Source organism: Neopsephotus bourkii, unplaced genomic scaffold (genome assembly GCF_033783945.1).
Source record: "Neopsephotus bourkii isolate Nb327-2 ecotype Australia unplaced genomic scaffold, CSIRO-AGI_Nbou_v1 NB_716, whole genome shotgun sequence".
Taxonomy (NCBI): Eukaryota; Metazoa; Chordata; class Aves; order Psittaciformes; family Psittacidae; genus Neopsephotus; species Neopsephotus bourkii.
The window spans coordinates 871,462-888,718 of NW_026901215.1; the positions used below are offsets into that span (position 1 = coordinate 871,462).

Genomic DNA, 17,257 nt, shown 5'->3' on the forward strand with positions numbered 1-17,257 from the left:
TCTTCTCTCTTTTTTGTAACCAAATTATTCATTTACATTTTTGTTGAAAGTACTTTTTTCTCTGTCCTCAGGGTTTTGATATAGAATAACCTCCTTTCCTAGTCTGAAACACAGTAAGCTGTGCATTAAAAGAAGCTCAGCTGCTGGTTATATAACAGATGTTTATAAGATAACATATTATCTTTTTTAAAATTATATGAGTGAGAAGGGTATTAAATAAAGCATTAAAGGATTGACTTTAAAAGTCATAGAATGAAAAGCCCAGGTTAGTAAAATACGTAAGATTTCTAACCTCAATCAAAACAGTCAGTCCAGCTGAGCAGTTCTTTTGCTCCCATTGGTATTTGATTTCCAGATCAGTTGTTTAGGACAAAAAGAAACCACCTCAAAACCATTAAATGTGTATAAAACTGTGTTTCATTGTTCAGGATGGGCTCTGCCACACAATAAACCCTGGTTGTGTATGCTCAGTGGGACTAGCAGGTATTTTCCAACAGTGCTGGATTCTTTAGCAGGCAACCTAAAATTGCCAGTTCTGGACCATGTCTCTAAAAGCAGCATGCCCTCATGCACTCGTTTCTTTGTAGGATCTAGTGTGGTTATTGCCTGCAGCAGAAACATACAAAGAACAGACGCTTACTTATTAACATTGCTCAGGTGGAAAAGAAATAGTGTCTGTTAATGCCTTGAACCTATATGTGCCTTTTCTTAGCCACATTCATAGTGAATCACAGTGATCTTATACTGGGGGGGGGGGGGAAGCAGGGAAGAGGGAGGAAAGCAGTAATATGATCACAGCGACCTTGCTGGATGTATTTGCGGAAGAAGCTCATTTATGCTACTGTAGCAGAAAATGTCTTGTACTCATTGAGAAAACCAGTGTTTCTAATGCTGCACTGCTTTCAAAACATGCCAGAGAAGGCAAATTTGCCCCCAGCTTTTACTGCGGCATGTTTCATTTCATTGCTGTGAAAAGCTAGAGGTTGATAAAAGACATGGTGCCATTTGCTCACTGCAGGATCAAATTCCTGTTTTATTTCTGTGATTTCATGCTTGTCATACAGAAGACAATCTTGACAGCATGTCTACATTTTGAAGGGGTTGTCCTAAGTCACCGGTCAGCCAGAGAAATGTGAACTGCCACGTCTCCAAGAGCTGAAAATGGTGAAATGAAACAATTCTGGTAGAGACTGTAGCAGTGAGTGTTTCACCACAAAACTCACTTGCTGTGGTGCTTTTGCTTTGTAATTTAATCAGCGCAGAACTAACTTCACCATCAATATTGATCAGGCTGTGAAGGCTTTGCACTATAGCCATTACTTCCAGGTTACTTTGCATTAGCCTGTGTGCATACTAATGAATGCCAGCACCTCCATGGCTTGGCAGGTTCACAGGGGGAGCCCAGAGTGCACAATAAGGGCATAAGCAAATACATTTTGTGGGAATTTTATTTTTTTTTCTTAGGTACAAACAATTCGAGCAATCTAACTCACAGGTCAGCAGTTCCTGCATCAGCCAAACAGCGCATCTGACAGCTATGCAGATGATACAGGCTATTTGTGAAAGCCTGTTTGACCCAGAGGGCCATTAGCAAGATCTATAGGCAGAATAGCCCCTCCGTCTGAAAGAGCCTTTAGTGCCCTGGGTTGACCTCTCACACTTTGAATCTCTTGTACCATCTAATGTTGTGGAAGAATCCACCCACATAACACTCCCAGCACTTTCTGGCTAATAAATGTCTCCTTGCTTGCGCTGCTGGACAGAATATGACCGTATGTGAGTAGCTCAGACCTCCTCGTGTGTTTGCAGGGAACCTGATGATAAAAATAAAACTGGTTTCACCTTTTTGTGCCATTTACTCCCTGAAAACACAGGGAGATACTTGTGCCCACCTCAATGCAGTCACCCTTCAGAATAAGATGCAGCTTAACCTCAGGTTTGCATTTATATTGCAGCTGCACTGAAGTAGATTAACAGAATATCCTTACACGTGGCTTTGAGAGATCAAGGTAGCTTTTCCAATGCTTGGTGGCAGCTTAAATTCAGTCGTACAAAGAACTTTTTTGAGTCTGCAAATAAGTGATCTAACCCATTTTATACACTCTTGGGGTTAAGCAGCTCGTCTTTATGCAGTAAACAGCCATCAGGAGCTGTGTGGATCACTTCCTCAAATGTGAGTACCTAAATGTTGTCCCTTTTAGGCAAAGAGAATTTCATGGTTTAAGGCTTCTACCTTATCTAACATATACCCCGGGTAATTTCCACACCACAAGGGGGGGATGTGACAGCAAGTTCAGCAAAGTTAAGCCCCTTCATCCTGTCATGATGTGGCCCTGATGCCAGCTGAAGCTCCCCACAGCTGGGTTTCACAATGTCTGGGAAGGGCCAGGTTGGCGTAGCTGCTCCAGACAGGGCCTGAGCCTCCTGTGCCAGCCCATGAGAATGAGGTCTTGAGTCCTCAATAATCCTAAGGCTGTTTATACCATAGGTGATGAAGGGGAAGGTTCTGACACCAGTCAGTAATGGCTTTGAGAGCATAGATAATTTGGGAGTAGGACTAGTGATGTCTGAAAAGCCTTATGTGCAAGTACAGAACTGATTTGATTTGTAACTGCTCAGCACACCATTTCACAGGCAGAGAGACTTCAGGTAGGATTCTTTAAACACTGACGGAAAAAAAGATCTTCAAGGCAGGGAGTGCTTCTTGCTTTCTTAAAGGAGGGCTATGATGCACTAAGGGCTTAGTTAAGATTATATAATCTGCACACATTTTCAGTCTAGCTTCCCCCAGAATCACACACATTTTTCCCACTGAGGCTGCATGAGTGGAATTTCAGTCCCAGAAAAGCTGAAGGGTTTACCTAATAGGAAAACTATTGCAGGATTAGAAGTCTAGGGTGGCTCTGTGATTGATGTGTTTTAACAATTACTGTGTCTTGTTGAGCTTCTTGTGTGGCACCATTCCTGTAATTAACGGGGAAGGACTTTCTAATTCTCCTCAGTGCTGCTCAAGCAGTGCCAAAACACTTGAGGCACACAAAACACCACCAAAAGAGCTGGAACAGGGCTGCCAGGGATTAGGAAGGAGGAATGTACATGGTTTATTTTACCCAGTTGTTGACACAAACATGTCTGGGTTAAAGTAAGTGGGGCCAATTCTATAAAAGAAAGGCAGTCATTGACTTTACATCTGAAGAATATAGTTAGAGAACAATTGATTTTACAAACAGTGAAAACTCTAACTGAAGTGTTGGATGGCATGAAGCAAGAAGAATCGTGGACTCATTATGTAATTAATTACGTATAGATTAGGGTGTGAACATAGTGAGGTTTTCTAGAGAAAATGCTATTTATTGGAACTTTGAGACTGTTAAGTCCTAGAATGTGCAGGACTAACCTTTTGACTGGCCAATATGAATTATATATCATATAGAAAAAGCACTGCTCTATAAAGGTAGCTTACTCACATTTCTCCTGGGGAGAAAGTCAATTAACCATGTAACAGCTTTTTCCAAAAATGGAAGCAGTTCTTGAAATGCATCAAATGAGTGAAAAGGAAGGGAAAATGAAAGATGATCCTAAAAGATACCAACTCTGACTGCAATTAATTCTGTAATGGATTTTCGTATATAATATTTGGGAAATGCAGTTGGGGTTCTGTTTTCTTCCCCTTATGTAAGAACATTGGCAAACTTTAATTGGATCCTCCCCTGTGATGTGCAATGACCCAAATACTGAGCCGAAAGAAACCTAATGTAAAGTAAGATGTCTTTTTAATGTCAGTATGTAATTAATATACAACATAACTCAGACTTAATTGTTATAAAAGCCCAATAGTTCTGTTCACTGATCTTGTATGCATAAAAACAGACTTCCAAAGACAATATACCCACAGAAAATACATGGATTCTGAGAGAAACAAATTGCTCAGGTGGTAAAAGGCCCCAGAAATGCAATTACCTTGTTAACAAATTCTGCAGTGTATTTTGTCTTGCTCCTTTCATTGTCAGCAAGAGAATAAAAGAGACTTTTGTGTCTTAGTTCTTATCGGTCTTGGCCACCTCTGATTCTCAGCTCTCATTGTCACATAGCATTTAAGCAGCACACCCCAAAACTGGTAGAATGTGCAAAGTCTGCCCCCTTCCTACCCCACAAACACTTCGTGCCAAGGGTTTCTCCTCCTCCTGGACACCAAAATCAAGGATGTCAATGGTATAATTTGTACACTAGTTTTGAAAAAGTCAAATTTCACTTAAAACGTCTCAGCATTCCAGTTGTACTATAGAGTCCAAATACAGAAAAATCTCCTAAGAATCTGGTGAGCTGCCTGATTCAGTATTCTGAAAACACAGTGAATCTGTGTAATGTGTATTCTACTGGTGCAATCCAGTCTCCTTTTAAACTATGCCAGTAAGAGCATCTTTTCTCCTCTGAGAGTTTTTCTGCTATTCTATCAGATCTGTATACTGGAATGCTTCTCTTCACATATTCTGCTTTTGACTACTAAATTATGCAAGCATGAATACCTCCAGCAGTAAACATCTGCAGCAAAGACAGCACTGGCAAATGTAGGTTTGTGTTAAAACAGGCAAATCGGACATAGTGCAGCTCTTGGTTCATTTTGACAGAAGCAAACCTTGGAAAATCAGCTTCATATAACCACGGGTGAAAAATGAATCAAATTAGGTTGCATAGAGGAAAACGGAAGCACTTAGAAGAAAAAATAACAATTAAACTGCTATCTAAAAATAATCAAATATTAAAGATTCCTGTAAGATTTTAATCTTTGTGCTGGATTTTTGCCAGAGGCATTGAGGAGAACTACTTTATGATGAGAACAAACCAAGAGTATCCTTTGATATGTTGGAGTTACCCCCATAACTCCATTTTATGAACATTTTGGAAATGGTTGGATTAGTCACCAAATAAAAAAATCAGTCTAAATGTACTTGCATAGAACACTTGCATGAAAGAACAGCTCCCTCCCCAAATCTTACGTTTTTTCATCTTGGCTAGCCTTTAGAACTGAATCAAGGATTCTCTTTCTCAAGCATCATCTTTTCCATTGCCAGTAAACCAAGACTGGTAGCACAAGAAAACTCTAAAAGAGACCACATGAGGCCATTGGTGGTTCATGCTCTGAGATACGAGTTCTTTTATTAGAGCTGTACCTTCTGTGGTGTTTTAAGACTTGCTGCAGTTTCTTAAAAATGAATAAGAATTGTCCTATTCTGAACTGTCAGCAGTTTGGAAGCTTAAAACATTCAGGACATGTCTCAAGAAATCCAGTTGTTCTCTTTGATGCTAGATTAAAGGGCCTGTTAGAAATCTTAGAGCTATGTAGCTTCTTGCACAGTTCCAATTAATACGACACTTCAGCTTTATTCTGTGAATGTACAATAATGTAGAAAACTCCTTGGAATTCCCTTATCAGCTATATGCTATTTAAAAATACATGTATTGGTTTTATATCAACATCCTCAAGCACATTCAACACTCCATTTATACCCTTAGATTTAGTAATTCACAGAGTTCAAGCTTCACAGATTCCTACCAATAAATCCTCAAATGCATGCATAGCTTGATTTAAGAAAGATATTTTACTTGTGTTTCATACACAAAAAACTGATAATCAACAGTGGCTTAAAAAATTAACACTACTCCACTTTTCCACAAGTGTACAAAAAAGAAATAATGAATTTACATTCAACGGTAAAGCTTAATGTCCACTCTAATAATAGTTGCATTGACATTCACATACACAAGCACAGAATAAATATTTCAGGATTCTTATAAGAGCATACAGCATACATACAGTACTTGAATTTTACATAATGAGTGTTAATAGGGTCAGAAATTCATAATCTCATAGAAAAGTTAAACTAAAATCAGAAAAGGTTGTGTAGGAGGTAACACGAAGGTACTGCACAAAGCTAGCAGGTTAGTAAATCCATTTGTGTGAGGAGTTTGCTTCTGCTTCTTCATATGAGGACAGTTTGTTTGCAAAGGTGTATTCAAAGTGCAGATCAATGCAATAGAAAATAAAAAAAAAAGAGAAAAGATATTCTTGTATTTATTAATACATGCAAGAGGCAGCCCCCAAGTCACCCGACAGAATAAAGCTGTTATTGGCAAGTGGCCGATATAGTACAGATGTTTCAGGCAATTTTTCTAAAGCACTTTAATAGCAGCAATTGTAATTTATAATGGCTCTAGACTGACTTCTGTTTGGGTTAAAGGGCGTCATATTTCTTCAACATTTACAGCTATATTTCTTTATAAATAAATATCTCAAATAACAAATAGCATAGTTAACATTTCTTTTTTCTCTCTTTTGCATAAGTGTCGTGGAAAAACTCTGACCTTTTCAGAGACATAATGTGCAAAATCATGTTAGAGTGGAAATAGGGACATAGAGCATCACAGTCAGTTACATTCCTGGGATGTCAGCCCAGCTCTTCTTACACTCTGAGGGCTAGCCATGCCAGGATAATGCAGGGCTTCAAGGGACAATTGTCCCAATGGCTTCCTAGGTAGAAGATAAAACTTATGGTATCTTAAAGAGCTGTAAATGTGAGGTTTTATTTGCAGGGGTGTGTATAATACGTCATGTATAGAACTCAGTATTTCCACACAGTGACTTTTCAAGATATGAAAAGTCTGGTCATCTCCTTTCAGACATTTCCTCCCCAGCCTGAACATCTTTGAACATTTGTGTTCTTTAGGTGTTTCCTCTGTTGCATATTTACCAGCTCTTCTTGCATTTTATAATCTGATCTCATATAATCTATCTGACATCTGCACACAAATATTTCCAATCAGGTAGAGGGTGCACAACATTAAAACTTTTAAACCTGTCCTGTAAGTGTCATCAAGACAGGAGCACAGGAACCACAGTGCAGAGTCCAACCTCTCACTGGCTGTACTGTGAAGATTCTCCTTTTCGGCGTAGGAGAAAGGAAACTTGTGTCTGCTTTTTAGATTCTGAAAACAAGCCAGAGTGGAGAAAAAGAGTTAACACCAGACTTAATAAAGCTTTTAAGACAAAACCTGTTAAGCAATTTAGACAGACACTGTGAAATTCCTGCTGATTTTCTCAAGTCTGTACATACAGAAAATTTGTTAACAATAGGAAGAAGTTGGGAGTTGCTACATAGGAGAAATCTGCCATTATTACAAAAACTGGCTAAATGGTTTCTTTCAGTATAAACCCCTCACTGGTCACTGTTCTCAGTGGTGCTGTTGCCCTTTTCTTTTTTCTCCTGAGTCTTGTTCCCCTTCTTCTTTTTCTTCTTTTTCTTGGTCTCTTCCTTCTTGCCAAAGGTTATGAAGTCACTTTTGTCAATTTGGCTGTTTGGTGGCTCCTGCCGGATGGAGATGATTGCAGGAGATCCTGGGATAATGAATTTGTCTGGCAACTCACCAGGACCACTTTGTTTGGGATTGCCCGGTCCAAATTTAAAGGTCCAGCTGTTGCTGTTCACACCAGCTCCCACTGGGGGGGACACCTCTCCCGCCTCAGGTTCTGAAAAAGTCAAAACAAGCAAGAAAACCTTAAAGCATAATTAAATACCAGCACCCGGTGTTTATCACCTTCCTATTTGAAAGCTATGGCTTTAGCCTGGTTTTAGCCAACTCTTGGTCACCTGGCTACTCATCTGGGGTTTATTGACTGGTTCTTGTCCAGACTGCTCAATGCTAGTATGCACTGACTCACTCCTCATACTGCTGGGCCCAACACATTCTAGATCCTAAATTGTGCCTTGAAATACAGTTGTTTCCTATTTTTCTTTTGACTTTGAAGTGCATGCAATAAGGGATTCCTGAGATGAAGCCTGCTGTAGTGTTTTATAGCATGAGACACAAGCACATGTATTGCATGGCATAACAGTATCTTTTAGGGTGTCATATTTGTGGCAAGCCGTCAAGAATGGTTCAGAAGTAAATACAAGTGCAGTGACTTCTGAAACTGGGAAAATCCCCCCTATTATGTTTCTTTTTTCTTATTGTAAAATTGCAACATGAAGGCTGAAAAACACCAGAGTGGTGACTAACTCTTGATTCTCTGAATCCATATGGTAAAATGGTAGACCACAATATCTGATACAGCCAAATCTAAAGTGAAGTCTGTTCCCATCTTGCAGTATGAAGCAAGTTTTAATTTAATTTAATTTCCACAATTTTGACAAAACTGAGGTAATCAGGTTGAAAAGTTTACATATGTTGCCCTGACAAGGACAATTTCCTATCATAATGAGATGCAACACAAATTCTTCTATGAGAGAAAATCTTAGAACCTGGCTGTTTTCTTTCTTCTTAAACTTTTAAAAATCTGCAATTTACATAGATCCCAATTTTGAATAAAAATTGCAAATCCATTTTAAACTACCATTTTAAGTGTTTAAAGAATTGTGATGGGGGAAGCTCTATGTTTATGCATCGGTGCTAAAGCCCTCAAATTTGATGAAAATGCTCTTACCTACATGCTAAATGTGCAGTATCACAAATGCAGGACCTGTCACACTTGCAACACTCCTAGCCACCCACCCACAAATTCTTGCAATACAACACAAACAATGCCAGTACTACTGATCTGATTAAATCTCAGCATCGTGTATTCTGCATCAGAGCTGTCCAGTTGAATAGGTAAAAATGTTTCGGGTAAAGAAGGAGGTGGGATCTGCATTATTACAAATGAAAGGTTAAAAAAAACCAGCTGAGAGGGACTCTGTATCCCTTGGAATAGTAGGTATGAGCACAGAAAGCAGAAGTCCTTGGTCTCCAACATTTTGCCAGACCAGAAGATGGTATCCAGTAAACCTCAGCTACTAACTGCTCTGTACCCCTTAGTGGTAATGAAGAATCCTGAACATATTTTAGCAGCCATTTCATGAAATGAGCAGCATTATGGGTTTTCATCTTTTATAATGTTGTTCATGTATTTTATTTCATAAAATAGAAAATTGTATGACATGTTTGCAGACATAAGGCTCTCTTGGTTCAAAAGCTAAAGAACACATTCTGCTGCTTGACAGCCTCTCTCTTGCCTGGCAGCAAAATAAACACTGCTGGAAACCATGATTCCCTTTTAAACTTTTCCATAGTTATGCACTATGTCCATGTTACAGAGCCAAAGAAATGTGTATACATGACACATCAGAACCGTCCCTGAGACCATCTGTGCAATACGTTTGGCACACAGAATCTTTGTAAAGGAGGTGATATGACTTCTTTTACAATGTGATGGTTAATCATGTATTAGAAGAGCCTGTACACTTCTTTTTCCCTTAAGACTATATTTAATGAGGAAGAAGATTTGATTTTTAAGTTCTTTCCAGGAACTGTTGAAGTTGTTTTAGTGACCTTAATCTCCCTAGTCTCAAATATCTTTTTTGACATTATTAATGCGGAATTTCCTCTCTTTTATCATCTGTAGCTTTTCTGTAGATTTCCTACAGTCTTAACTATGAACTTCAGATATTTACATGTTTGCTGTTGGTAACAGCAAATTCCTAATAAGACCTTTCATACTAAACGCATTAATATGAACCAGCTTTCATTTCTGCTTAAAAAGTATTTTGGTCAGGTACCTCCATACCACTTTTGTTTCTTTCACATGATAAATTACAAAGGTGAATATTGTGTGTCTTGGCCTTTTACCAAATTATTAATCAATGTCTTTCTCCAGCAATACAAAAATGTCATCTTTCATACTGTACATAATAATTTAAGTCCTGTCTGACAAGTAAATCCTTTCTCTTTCACAACAAGCCCATGCAACATTCATTCCAAACAATACTGGCTCAGACTCAGTGCTTTCTTCCTATTCCTGGCAGGAAAAACACAGTTGAAGGTGACCTCAAATAATTTTTGAGCCATCCTTGCTCTGGCTGGGGAGAATCCTGTAGCAGTGAATAGTCCAAAACCCACTTTGAAGTGTACAGTGTCACAACCCTCCATGCACCACAGTGCCACTGCGCAGAGCTGAAACAACATGGTGTACAGATGTGCCATTTTGATGTGAGCATATCAGGCTGAAGACAGGACATAAGGCAATGATGGTGACTTTATATTATCCACTTTATCATAGAAATGCAGTAACATGCAAGAATAGAGAGTATCCTTATTTAATAGGGTGCATATCCATGTCTGAATTACTGAAATCTAATTCAGAACAGGATACTGATGCTTTAATCTGGTTCTGCCTAGACAAATCCATTCCCTAGATGAAGCCAGTAACATTTATTACAAAGCCATCTGACAGAACGTATCCAAACACAACAAATGCATCATATCTACCTGGGAATCAGGACTCTGTCAGTTTAAAGACTAAGGGGGTTTGCTTGCATTTCTGTGGGGTGTTCTCCCAGACCCCAAGTATGTTAGCTGTCCAGAAAAACTAAGCATTTTAATACTCCTTAATACTCACTGAGCTAAAGGAAACTGATTATCCTTACAGCTGTGTGGAGAGCTCACATACAAAAAGGCAGAAACCTTAATGAGTTAATAGCCATCATTTCCTATGAGTTGGGCTTTAACAAACCCCTCAGGAAATCTCTTTCTGTGTGATTTATCTGATAGCATGTGTGTTTGTCTGTATTGGCAGCCTGGAAGGTCACCATTCAGCTGTACTAACAATGTTGTATGTTTAGGCATTTCAAATCAAGGATAAATGTCACTTACCACCTAGTTTCCAAAGCTTCCTTAAACATCTCTTCTGTTTCACAGAAATCAACAGCAGGAATTTAACAACAAAAACTTTCCATTGAAATGCTGTTTTCCATTAATAGGATTATTTGTACTTCTCTTACATATTTTTCTGGGTCTTATTAAATGCTTTGAAGCTGTTTATTTAACTTAGAGGGAAATCTAAATAAAGCAAATCCACCAGCTATATTTATAGCACTCAATTTAAAACATTACAGTTCTCTTCCTATAGTTAGAGTTCCTACATAAAAGCACAGTCTGGCCATTTCCTGGTGTAACTCAAAGGATTACTTTGGAGACTACCCCTTCACTTTATTCTCAAGGAATGAGAAGGAACTTTATTCTCAGTTCATGCTCAATGACCAAATGATTCAGTTTTAACATGAATGCATCCAGCAGAACCCAAAATCTAGGCTGCACCTGCAGCTCCTCATGCTTCTCCGCCTGTGTGTCTGCATGCTAAAATGGGAGATGAACTCTTCACCCCTTCCATTTCGTCCTGCTCTCACCAAGATACAAGTGTCCCAGTAGACTTTAAATGGAACCTAAAGCAACAGAGGCTCTGCAGTTTAGTAGATCATGTACTTAGTTGGGAGGAAAGGACTTCTAGGTTGTCTTTCAAAATACTTCTTTTTCTATTCTGTGACTGTTGTCTGAAATACACAGTCAGATTTACATGCAACAAACCTCCACATCCTAAAATTGCCTATCTGAAAGCTTGAAGCAGTAGGGTATGGTGCTAGCTACTTTTTCCTCCTCCAGATGCATTTATGGGTCATACACTGTAGCCCTCTACCTCACAGGACTTGAAAAACATACAAATCTCAGTCAACAGGTATTAGTTTAACAAGTCCTAATTGCTCTGACAGCACCTGATTTCCTACACATTGCAGATAGGAAGCATCATGTGGATGTCACAGGCTCCAAGATCCCAGAAAAGAGCAGGCTGCAGGTGAGCTGTGTCACCTCGCTGGGCACTGAGCTTCTCCTTTGCATGCTCCAGGCATTCCTGATCTCAGCACACAGGTTTTCAGAGGTACCTAATTCTGCCCATGCTCAGAGCCAGCAGCCCAGGCACCTACTACAAGGAACAGGGTCCCTAAAATTTACCTTGTAGTAGCTGTGAACACCTGAATTTATTTTTCTTACATGTCAGCCACACAGTAAGGTAGCTCTTCCCTAAATTCAGCCACCAAAGAAGTAGGCATCCATTCTGAACTAATTTATTTCTTGTTACAGTCTGTAAAGAGAGGCAGAAGGCAGTTCAACCCACTTAGCTTAAAAGCTTGGTTTTAGATACAGTGAGTTTTCTCTCCCCTCTCTGCTGGAGCTGGATTACTTTTGCTTCTTTACCTACAGATAAAACCCAGACAGCCAATTTAAACTTTCGGGTGGCTAGTGCAAAATAAGCTGAATTTCACTCTTGGCAAGCTAAGCAGCATCATGACTTGGGGGATGTTGCATTAATGACCATGTCAGAGAATGTAAAAAAAAAAAAGAAGTTTGAAACTAATCTCTCTAATAGTAACAGCCACAAAAATCGTTGCAATTATTTGCAAGATGAAGCCACTTCCTCAGCCCTAACCCCTTCATGGGATTTTCATTTAGGCAGGCATTGGCATCCCCTGCTCAAAAATACCTCAAAAAGCTCAGCTGTGTCATTAAGGTCCCACCATTTCCATCCCTTAAAAGGCTTCATTTGAATTGCAACAGCAGGGACACCAGGACACCATTAACAGTTTAGGTCTTCAGTGATACTGTGCTGTAAAACTCCAAAGCACAGGTCTGTCACTGAGATTTGCAGCACTGTCTTTTCAGATGCTGCATTTGCAAATTCACTCAGTTGAAGGGTTGGCTTTCACCAGCTTGTAAAAACCATCCAAAGCAATGCGTAATGCTGAGTGATGGGTACAAACAGTCTGAAATTGAGATGTCTTCTAAATCTGGGGTAAAATGCCTGCTCACAGAACATGTCATCAGTCAGTCCACAAATTAATATCCCATCAGGTTTGGGCTAAGTCTGCAGTTTCTACCTCACTGACATTTTCCTCTCTTCTGGGGAGACAATGTGTTTTTTCTCTGTCCCTGGATAGCCCCACAGCTCCGATCTGGTGTTTACTAGGAACAGGTGGTGCTCACTTCCCATAAGGCGAGCTGGCTGTATATTCTGAGTGTCATGTACATGGTCTCTACCTCCTATGCCTCTGCTACTTTCTTAAGGAACCTTTGTCAGAAGAAGGCTAACTCGTGTTAGAACAGATGTGTTCCTGCTCAAGGGGGAGAAGAGAAAAGCATTTCTGTGCAGGTCTATCTCCCTGCAGAGGTATTTTTGACTGTGTGACATGCTCAGCCAAGACAGCAGCTTGCTTTTACTCTGTTCCACTCCTCCACTCATCACTTTGTCCCTGTCTTTAAAAATTTGGTGGCTCACAGACTCAGGAGATCCCTTAGACAAAAGCTTGCAATCAAACCATCCATTATTATTAAGTTTAAAGGAAATCTTTTTCAATTATTTTTCTAGACACCAGAACATGCTGACTAAAGCCACTGTGAGATGATAACTACCCCATCAGTAATCTGTGACCCTTCTGACCACAGGTCAGAACAGCAAAACACATTAATTAAATGAATTTATTTAAAACTGAGATCAGGCAATAAGCAGGAAGCAAATTGCAGAGAAAGCCAGTCATTAACCTGATTTCTCTTCCCTGCCTCCTCTGCTGATGCTGTACTGACTGCAGCTTCTGCCTCTGGCAGGCTTAATGAATATTCAGCATTATAAAGAGTCTGACATTCTGCACTGATTCTGAAACAGCACATCAAATGCAAATAGCGTGCACTGAATAAAACCTCTCTGTGTCATTTGGAGTATCTCTGCAGACATTCTGGTTTCACTCATCATCCCTAAGCCTTTTTGGGATTAAAATGCCCATTTAATCTTAAAAAAAAACGCAACAACCAAACTAAAAAAAAACCAAAAAAAAAAAAAAACCCAACACAAAACAAAACCACAACCAATAACACAACAAAGAAAGCAAATTCCATCATCAGCATGATAAAATGACAGATACTGAACTGAAAGACAGAGAAATGATTCAGCCAGAACAAAGTTGAACCATTTTAACTCTTAGTTTGCCAAACAATCCAAATCATCTCTAAGGGCTATGTCAATTTGGAGTCTGAAATTAAAAACCAAGTAAATTATACTCACTTTCTGGCCTTCCATCTGTTTCACCTGATCTGTACTAATGATTCAGAGAGAGGAGGAATGAACAGAATGAAAACTTCTTTCCACCAAGGAGCCTGCAGCTTTAATCCATTGCTTGGATTTAAAGCCAGTAACATTAAACAGGGTAATTATAGCACATATGCTGAGGGAGATCTGTAATCCCCCACTGCTCCCACATCCAGATACAAATCAGGCAGTGGGTGTGAAGGTCAGTCTCAGGTTACTGTCCATGCTGACATAGAAATTTAATTTAAATGGACATTATTTATCTTATTATAAGAAAACAATCTTACTTGGCTGTGTATTAAAGCAGTTGTCTCAGCTACGAAATACTTCTGCCAGCATATTCTGAGAAATGTGAAAGCAAAAATTGATTTGCTTGCTACCACAGCCTGCTGCAGCTTCCCACAGCTGCTGAAGAAGCAGAGTACAGTGTCTGCAGCTCCCCTCCTTTCTTTTCACTAAAAGAGTGATTTCCTCCCACAAAAACATCAGCTTCCTTCTAGTGTTATACTGGTGTCCAGTCCTGCTCCCCACGGCCACATAATTTGCCTTAGCACCAGTTAGCACTTGCTCAGCACAAGCTTTAACCTTCTCCTCACCAAACTGAGAACTAATTTGCTGCATCACTGAGAGAGCATGAACGCACATCCAGATGCTCCATATCATCTTTCCAGATTTAATTGGACACTGGACTCTGATGGATATGAGTCATATACTCAGTTCATACTCAGTATATGAACATCTGTGTTGCAGAGGTTGTTAGGGACAGACTATCCTGCTATGGACTATCCTGGTAGATGGATTTTTATTTGGGCATTTTACCACGTCTGCAAGCTCACAGTGATCATTTTTAAGAGTTCATAGTTAAAAACAAGCTCCACCCCCACCCCCCAAAAAAAAAAAACAACCCAAACACCTCCACAGATTATTTTAATCTAATCAATGCTTTATAAATATAACGTGGGCAGTCAAAGCACCAGCCATTCTGCCCTTGTTTGAATGCAAACAGTAAGGCAAAGGGCAGAAAATAGTTCAGCAAAACTGGACTTGGTGTTGGGGGCACTGCTGTGCCTCTCAGTTCTTGGGAAGGGAGAAGGGAGAGGTGGCGTGGAGGGCACAGTGTTTCCCTGAGGACATGAGTGCAGTGATTCGGTCTTGCTGGCACTCACCCATCTCCACCAAAGGCTTCTTTTTTCCTTCAGGTTAAACTGAGTGCTACGTAGCCTCCTTCAATGCCCCAGACTGAACCAAACTGGAACAGCAAACAGCTGGGCAGGCCTCTGCTGAGGGCTGGTTTTAGGTGACACATCCCAAAAATGTGGACTTTGAGACAAATCTTTAAAAACTGGGATGTCTGATCTGTAGCTTAAATCTCCCTCTGGATGTCGACCAGGAGGGAGATGGCATTCTGCTTCCAGCTGACTGGTGCTGTGTATGGGTGCTGCCTCTACTATATAAAGACATGAAATATTGCCAATAGAGCAAAAGACATTGCAGAAGACAAAGGTCTGAATGTCAGGAGGCCAGGAACAGATCTATGTGCTGCTTAGCCTGTGCTACAGAAAGCCAATTCTGATTACTGTGTTCTGTCAAATTTAAATAAAAATAATTTAATTGTTATAGGCAAGCACTTTTATGTGAAAGACAACAGGCTCACAAAGCATCATAAATCCTGCTGTGAAGGTGAAAAGGAGGAAGCATTTCCTGGCTGCTGCTAAAGCCTGTAGCAGCGTTCTGCAGGCAGTCAACCCCCCTGCTCCCCCTCGATCTCTGCTGGATGAGCTGCTGAAATGAGGCCAAGAGCACAGACGCTCTCTCTATCCGGTTTTCTGCTGCCACTGGAGGCCACTCTGCTTCCATGGGGTGACCACGGATCAGCAACTTGGGCTCCCGTCTGCAGCCACTACAGCCGCTACCTTCTGCCTCAGCCCCCAGCTCGAAGGCTGTTTGAGATTGCCTCCCCAAAGAAGGAAAACTTCAGGTTACTTCAAGGGAAGGCAGAAGGCAGGATTAGATGGTCTCCTAGCACTGGACCTCCTGCACAGGACTAGCTTGTTTTTATTTCTGTCCATTTTGTAGAGTGAACACTCCTAAATTCAGCTGAATTCAGTCCCTTCTGCTTACCCTCAACAAAACTGTTTACCAAGTCCCAATCTCTACAGTCACAAAAACCACCTGCAACTAAACTTACCGTAGTCCATATTAACTGCTGGTGCATAAAAAGGAAAAAGCCCAGCAAGGCTGCCAAAACCCAGCACTGGGAGGCAAAAGAGAATCCCCACTTTTTAACTGTGCACAATAGAAAGTCAGTAACTATGGAAACTTGAAGCACCAATTTTAGTCTTTGGAAGCAGAAGCTAATTTTAGCTAACTAATCAGATGCTTGAAGTGGTAGTGAAAGAAAAAGGGACATACTCATTTTGGTGCTTTAGAGGCACCTATTTTAAACATGAATGAACGTGCAAGCTTCATGACTTTGAAAGAGTAGGATAGTAACAGATCATGGACAGCTAAGGAAGAGTCTTAAAAGACAACTTTTTCTTTCTTTCTTCACCATCTATGTTTAGTTTACAGCTTCAATCATTCCTCTTGTATATGACTCCCAACCCAGCAGCCCAAACCATTGTAATCTCCAGGACAAATGACTACAGTGTGAAGCTTTCTAATTGGATTTTTCAGTGCTTCAGAGAGTGAAAAATGTCTCTTATAGGTTGAAGGTGGCTCCCTGCTCTGAACCTTAGATCTGGAACCTGTTTCCTGGCTCCCTCTGGCTCTGATCACAAATGAGATAATTTTACTGGTATTTTATTGATGAAAGCTGAAACTGGCCCTTTCTCTGTCTGGACCATAAAGAGGAAAAAAGGGTACTATTACTGTGTAGTTTAGTTTAGCTTGTTTTTGTTATCTTCAAGGTATTTCTTAATTTTAAAAGTAAACTATACCATACAGGTATATAAATTGAATTCAGACTTACAAAATGCTTTAGCTGACCTGCTCTGACTAGTTTATCACTGAAGCTCTGCAAAATTCTCATCTTCCAAAAGCCAGTTAACTAAATAATAAACACCTATATTGATTCTCTCTACTATGGCTGTTAGCCAACAACCTGTTCTAAAAGAGGTTTGTTGACTTTAATACCTTCCATAGGAAGGGGCTGTAAAACTGAAGATATCCCAGGCCTCAAAACAGAGGCAGTCACAGCCCTCTTTCCTTTCCACAATATGTATGTCACATTAGCAGTTTCCTATCATCTCCCATTAGGATCACATCCCTTTTTTATTCCTTTTTATAGATATGGGATGAATGGAGTTAATAACG

At 40.0% G+C, this 17,257-nt stretch overlaps 1 protein-coding gene across 16 annotated transcripts in view; it reads right to left on the minus strand.

The window, feature by feature from the left end:
- Positions 1-5,362: 5,362 nt before the first annotated feature.
- LOC133212491 (protocadherin alpha-C2-like) overlaps positions 5,363-17,257 on the minus strand; it is a 155,395-nt gene continuing 143,500 nt past the window's right edge. For 9 of the 16 annotated variants that reach the window (XM_061353991.1, XM_061354000.1, XM_061353992.1 and 6 more), the window contains exon 4: positions 5,363-7,525. In XM_061353991.1, the coding sequence (XP_061209975.1) occupies positions 7,215-7,525 (311 nt within the window). In that variant the 3' untranslated portion in view covers positions 5,363-7,214. The remainder of the gene's footprint in view (positions 7,526-17,257) is intronic. The other 7 variants (XM_061353998.1, XM_061353997.1, XM_061353999.1 and 4 more) reach the window with 3 other exon arrangements.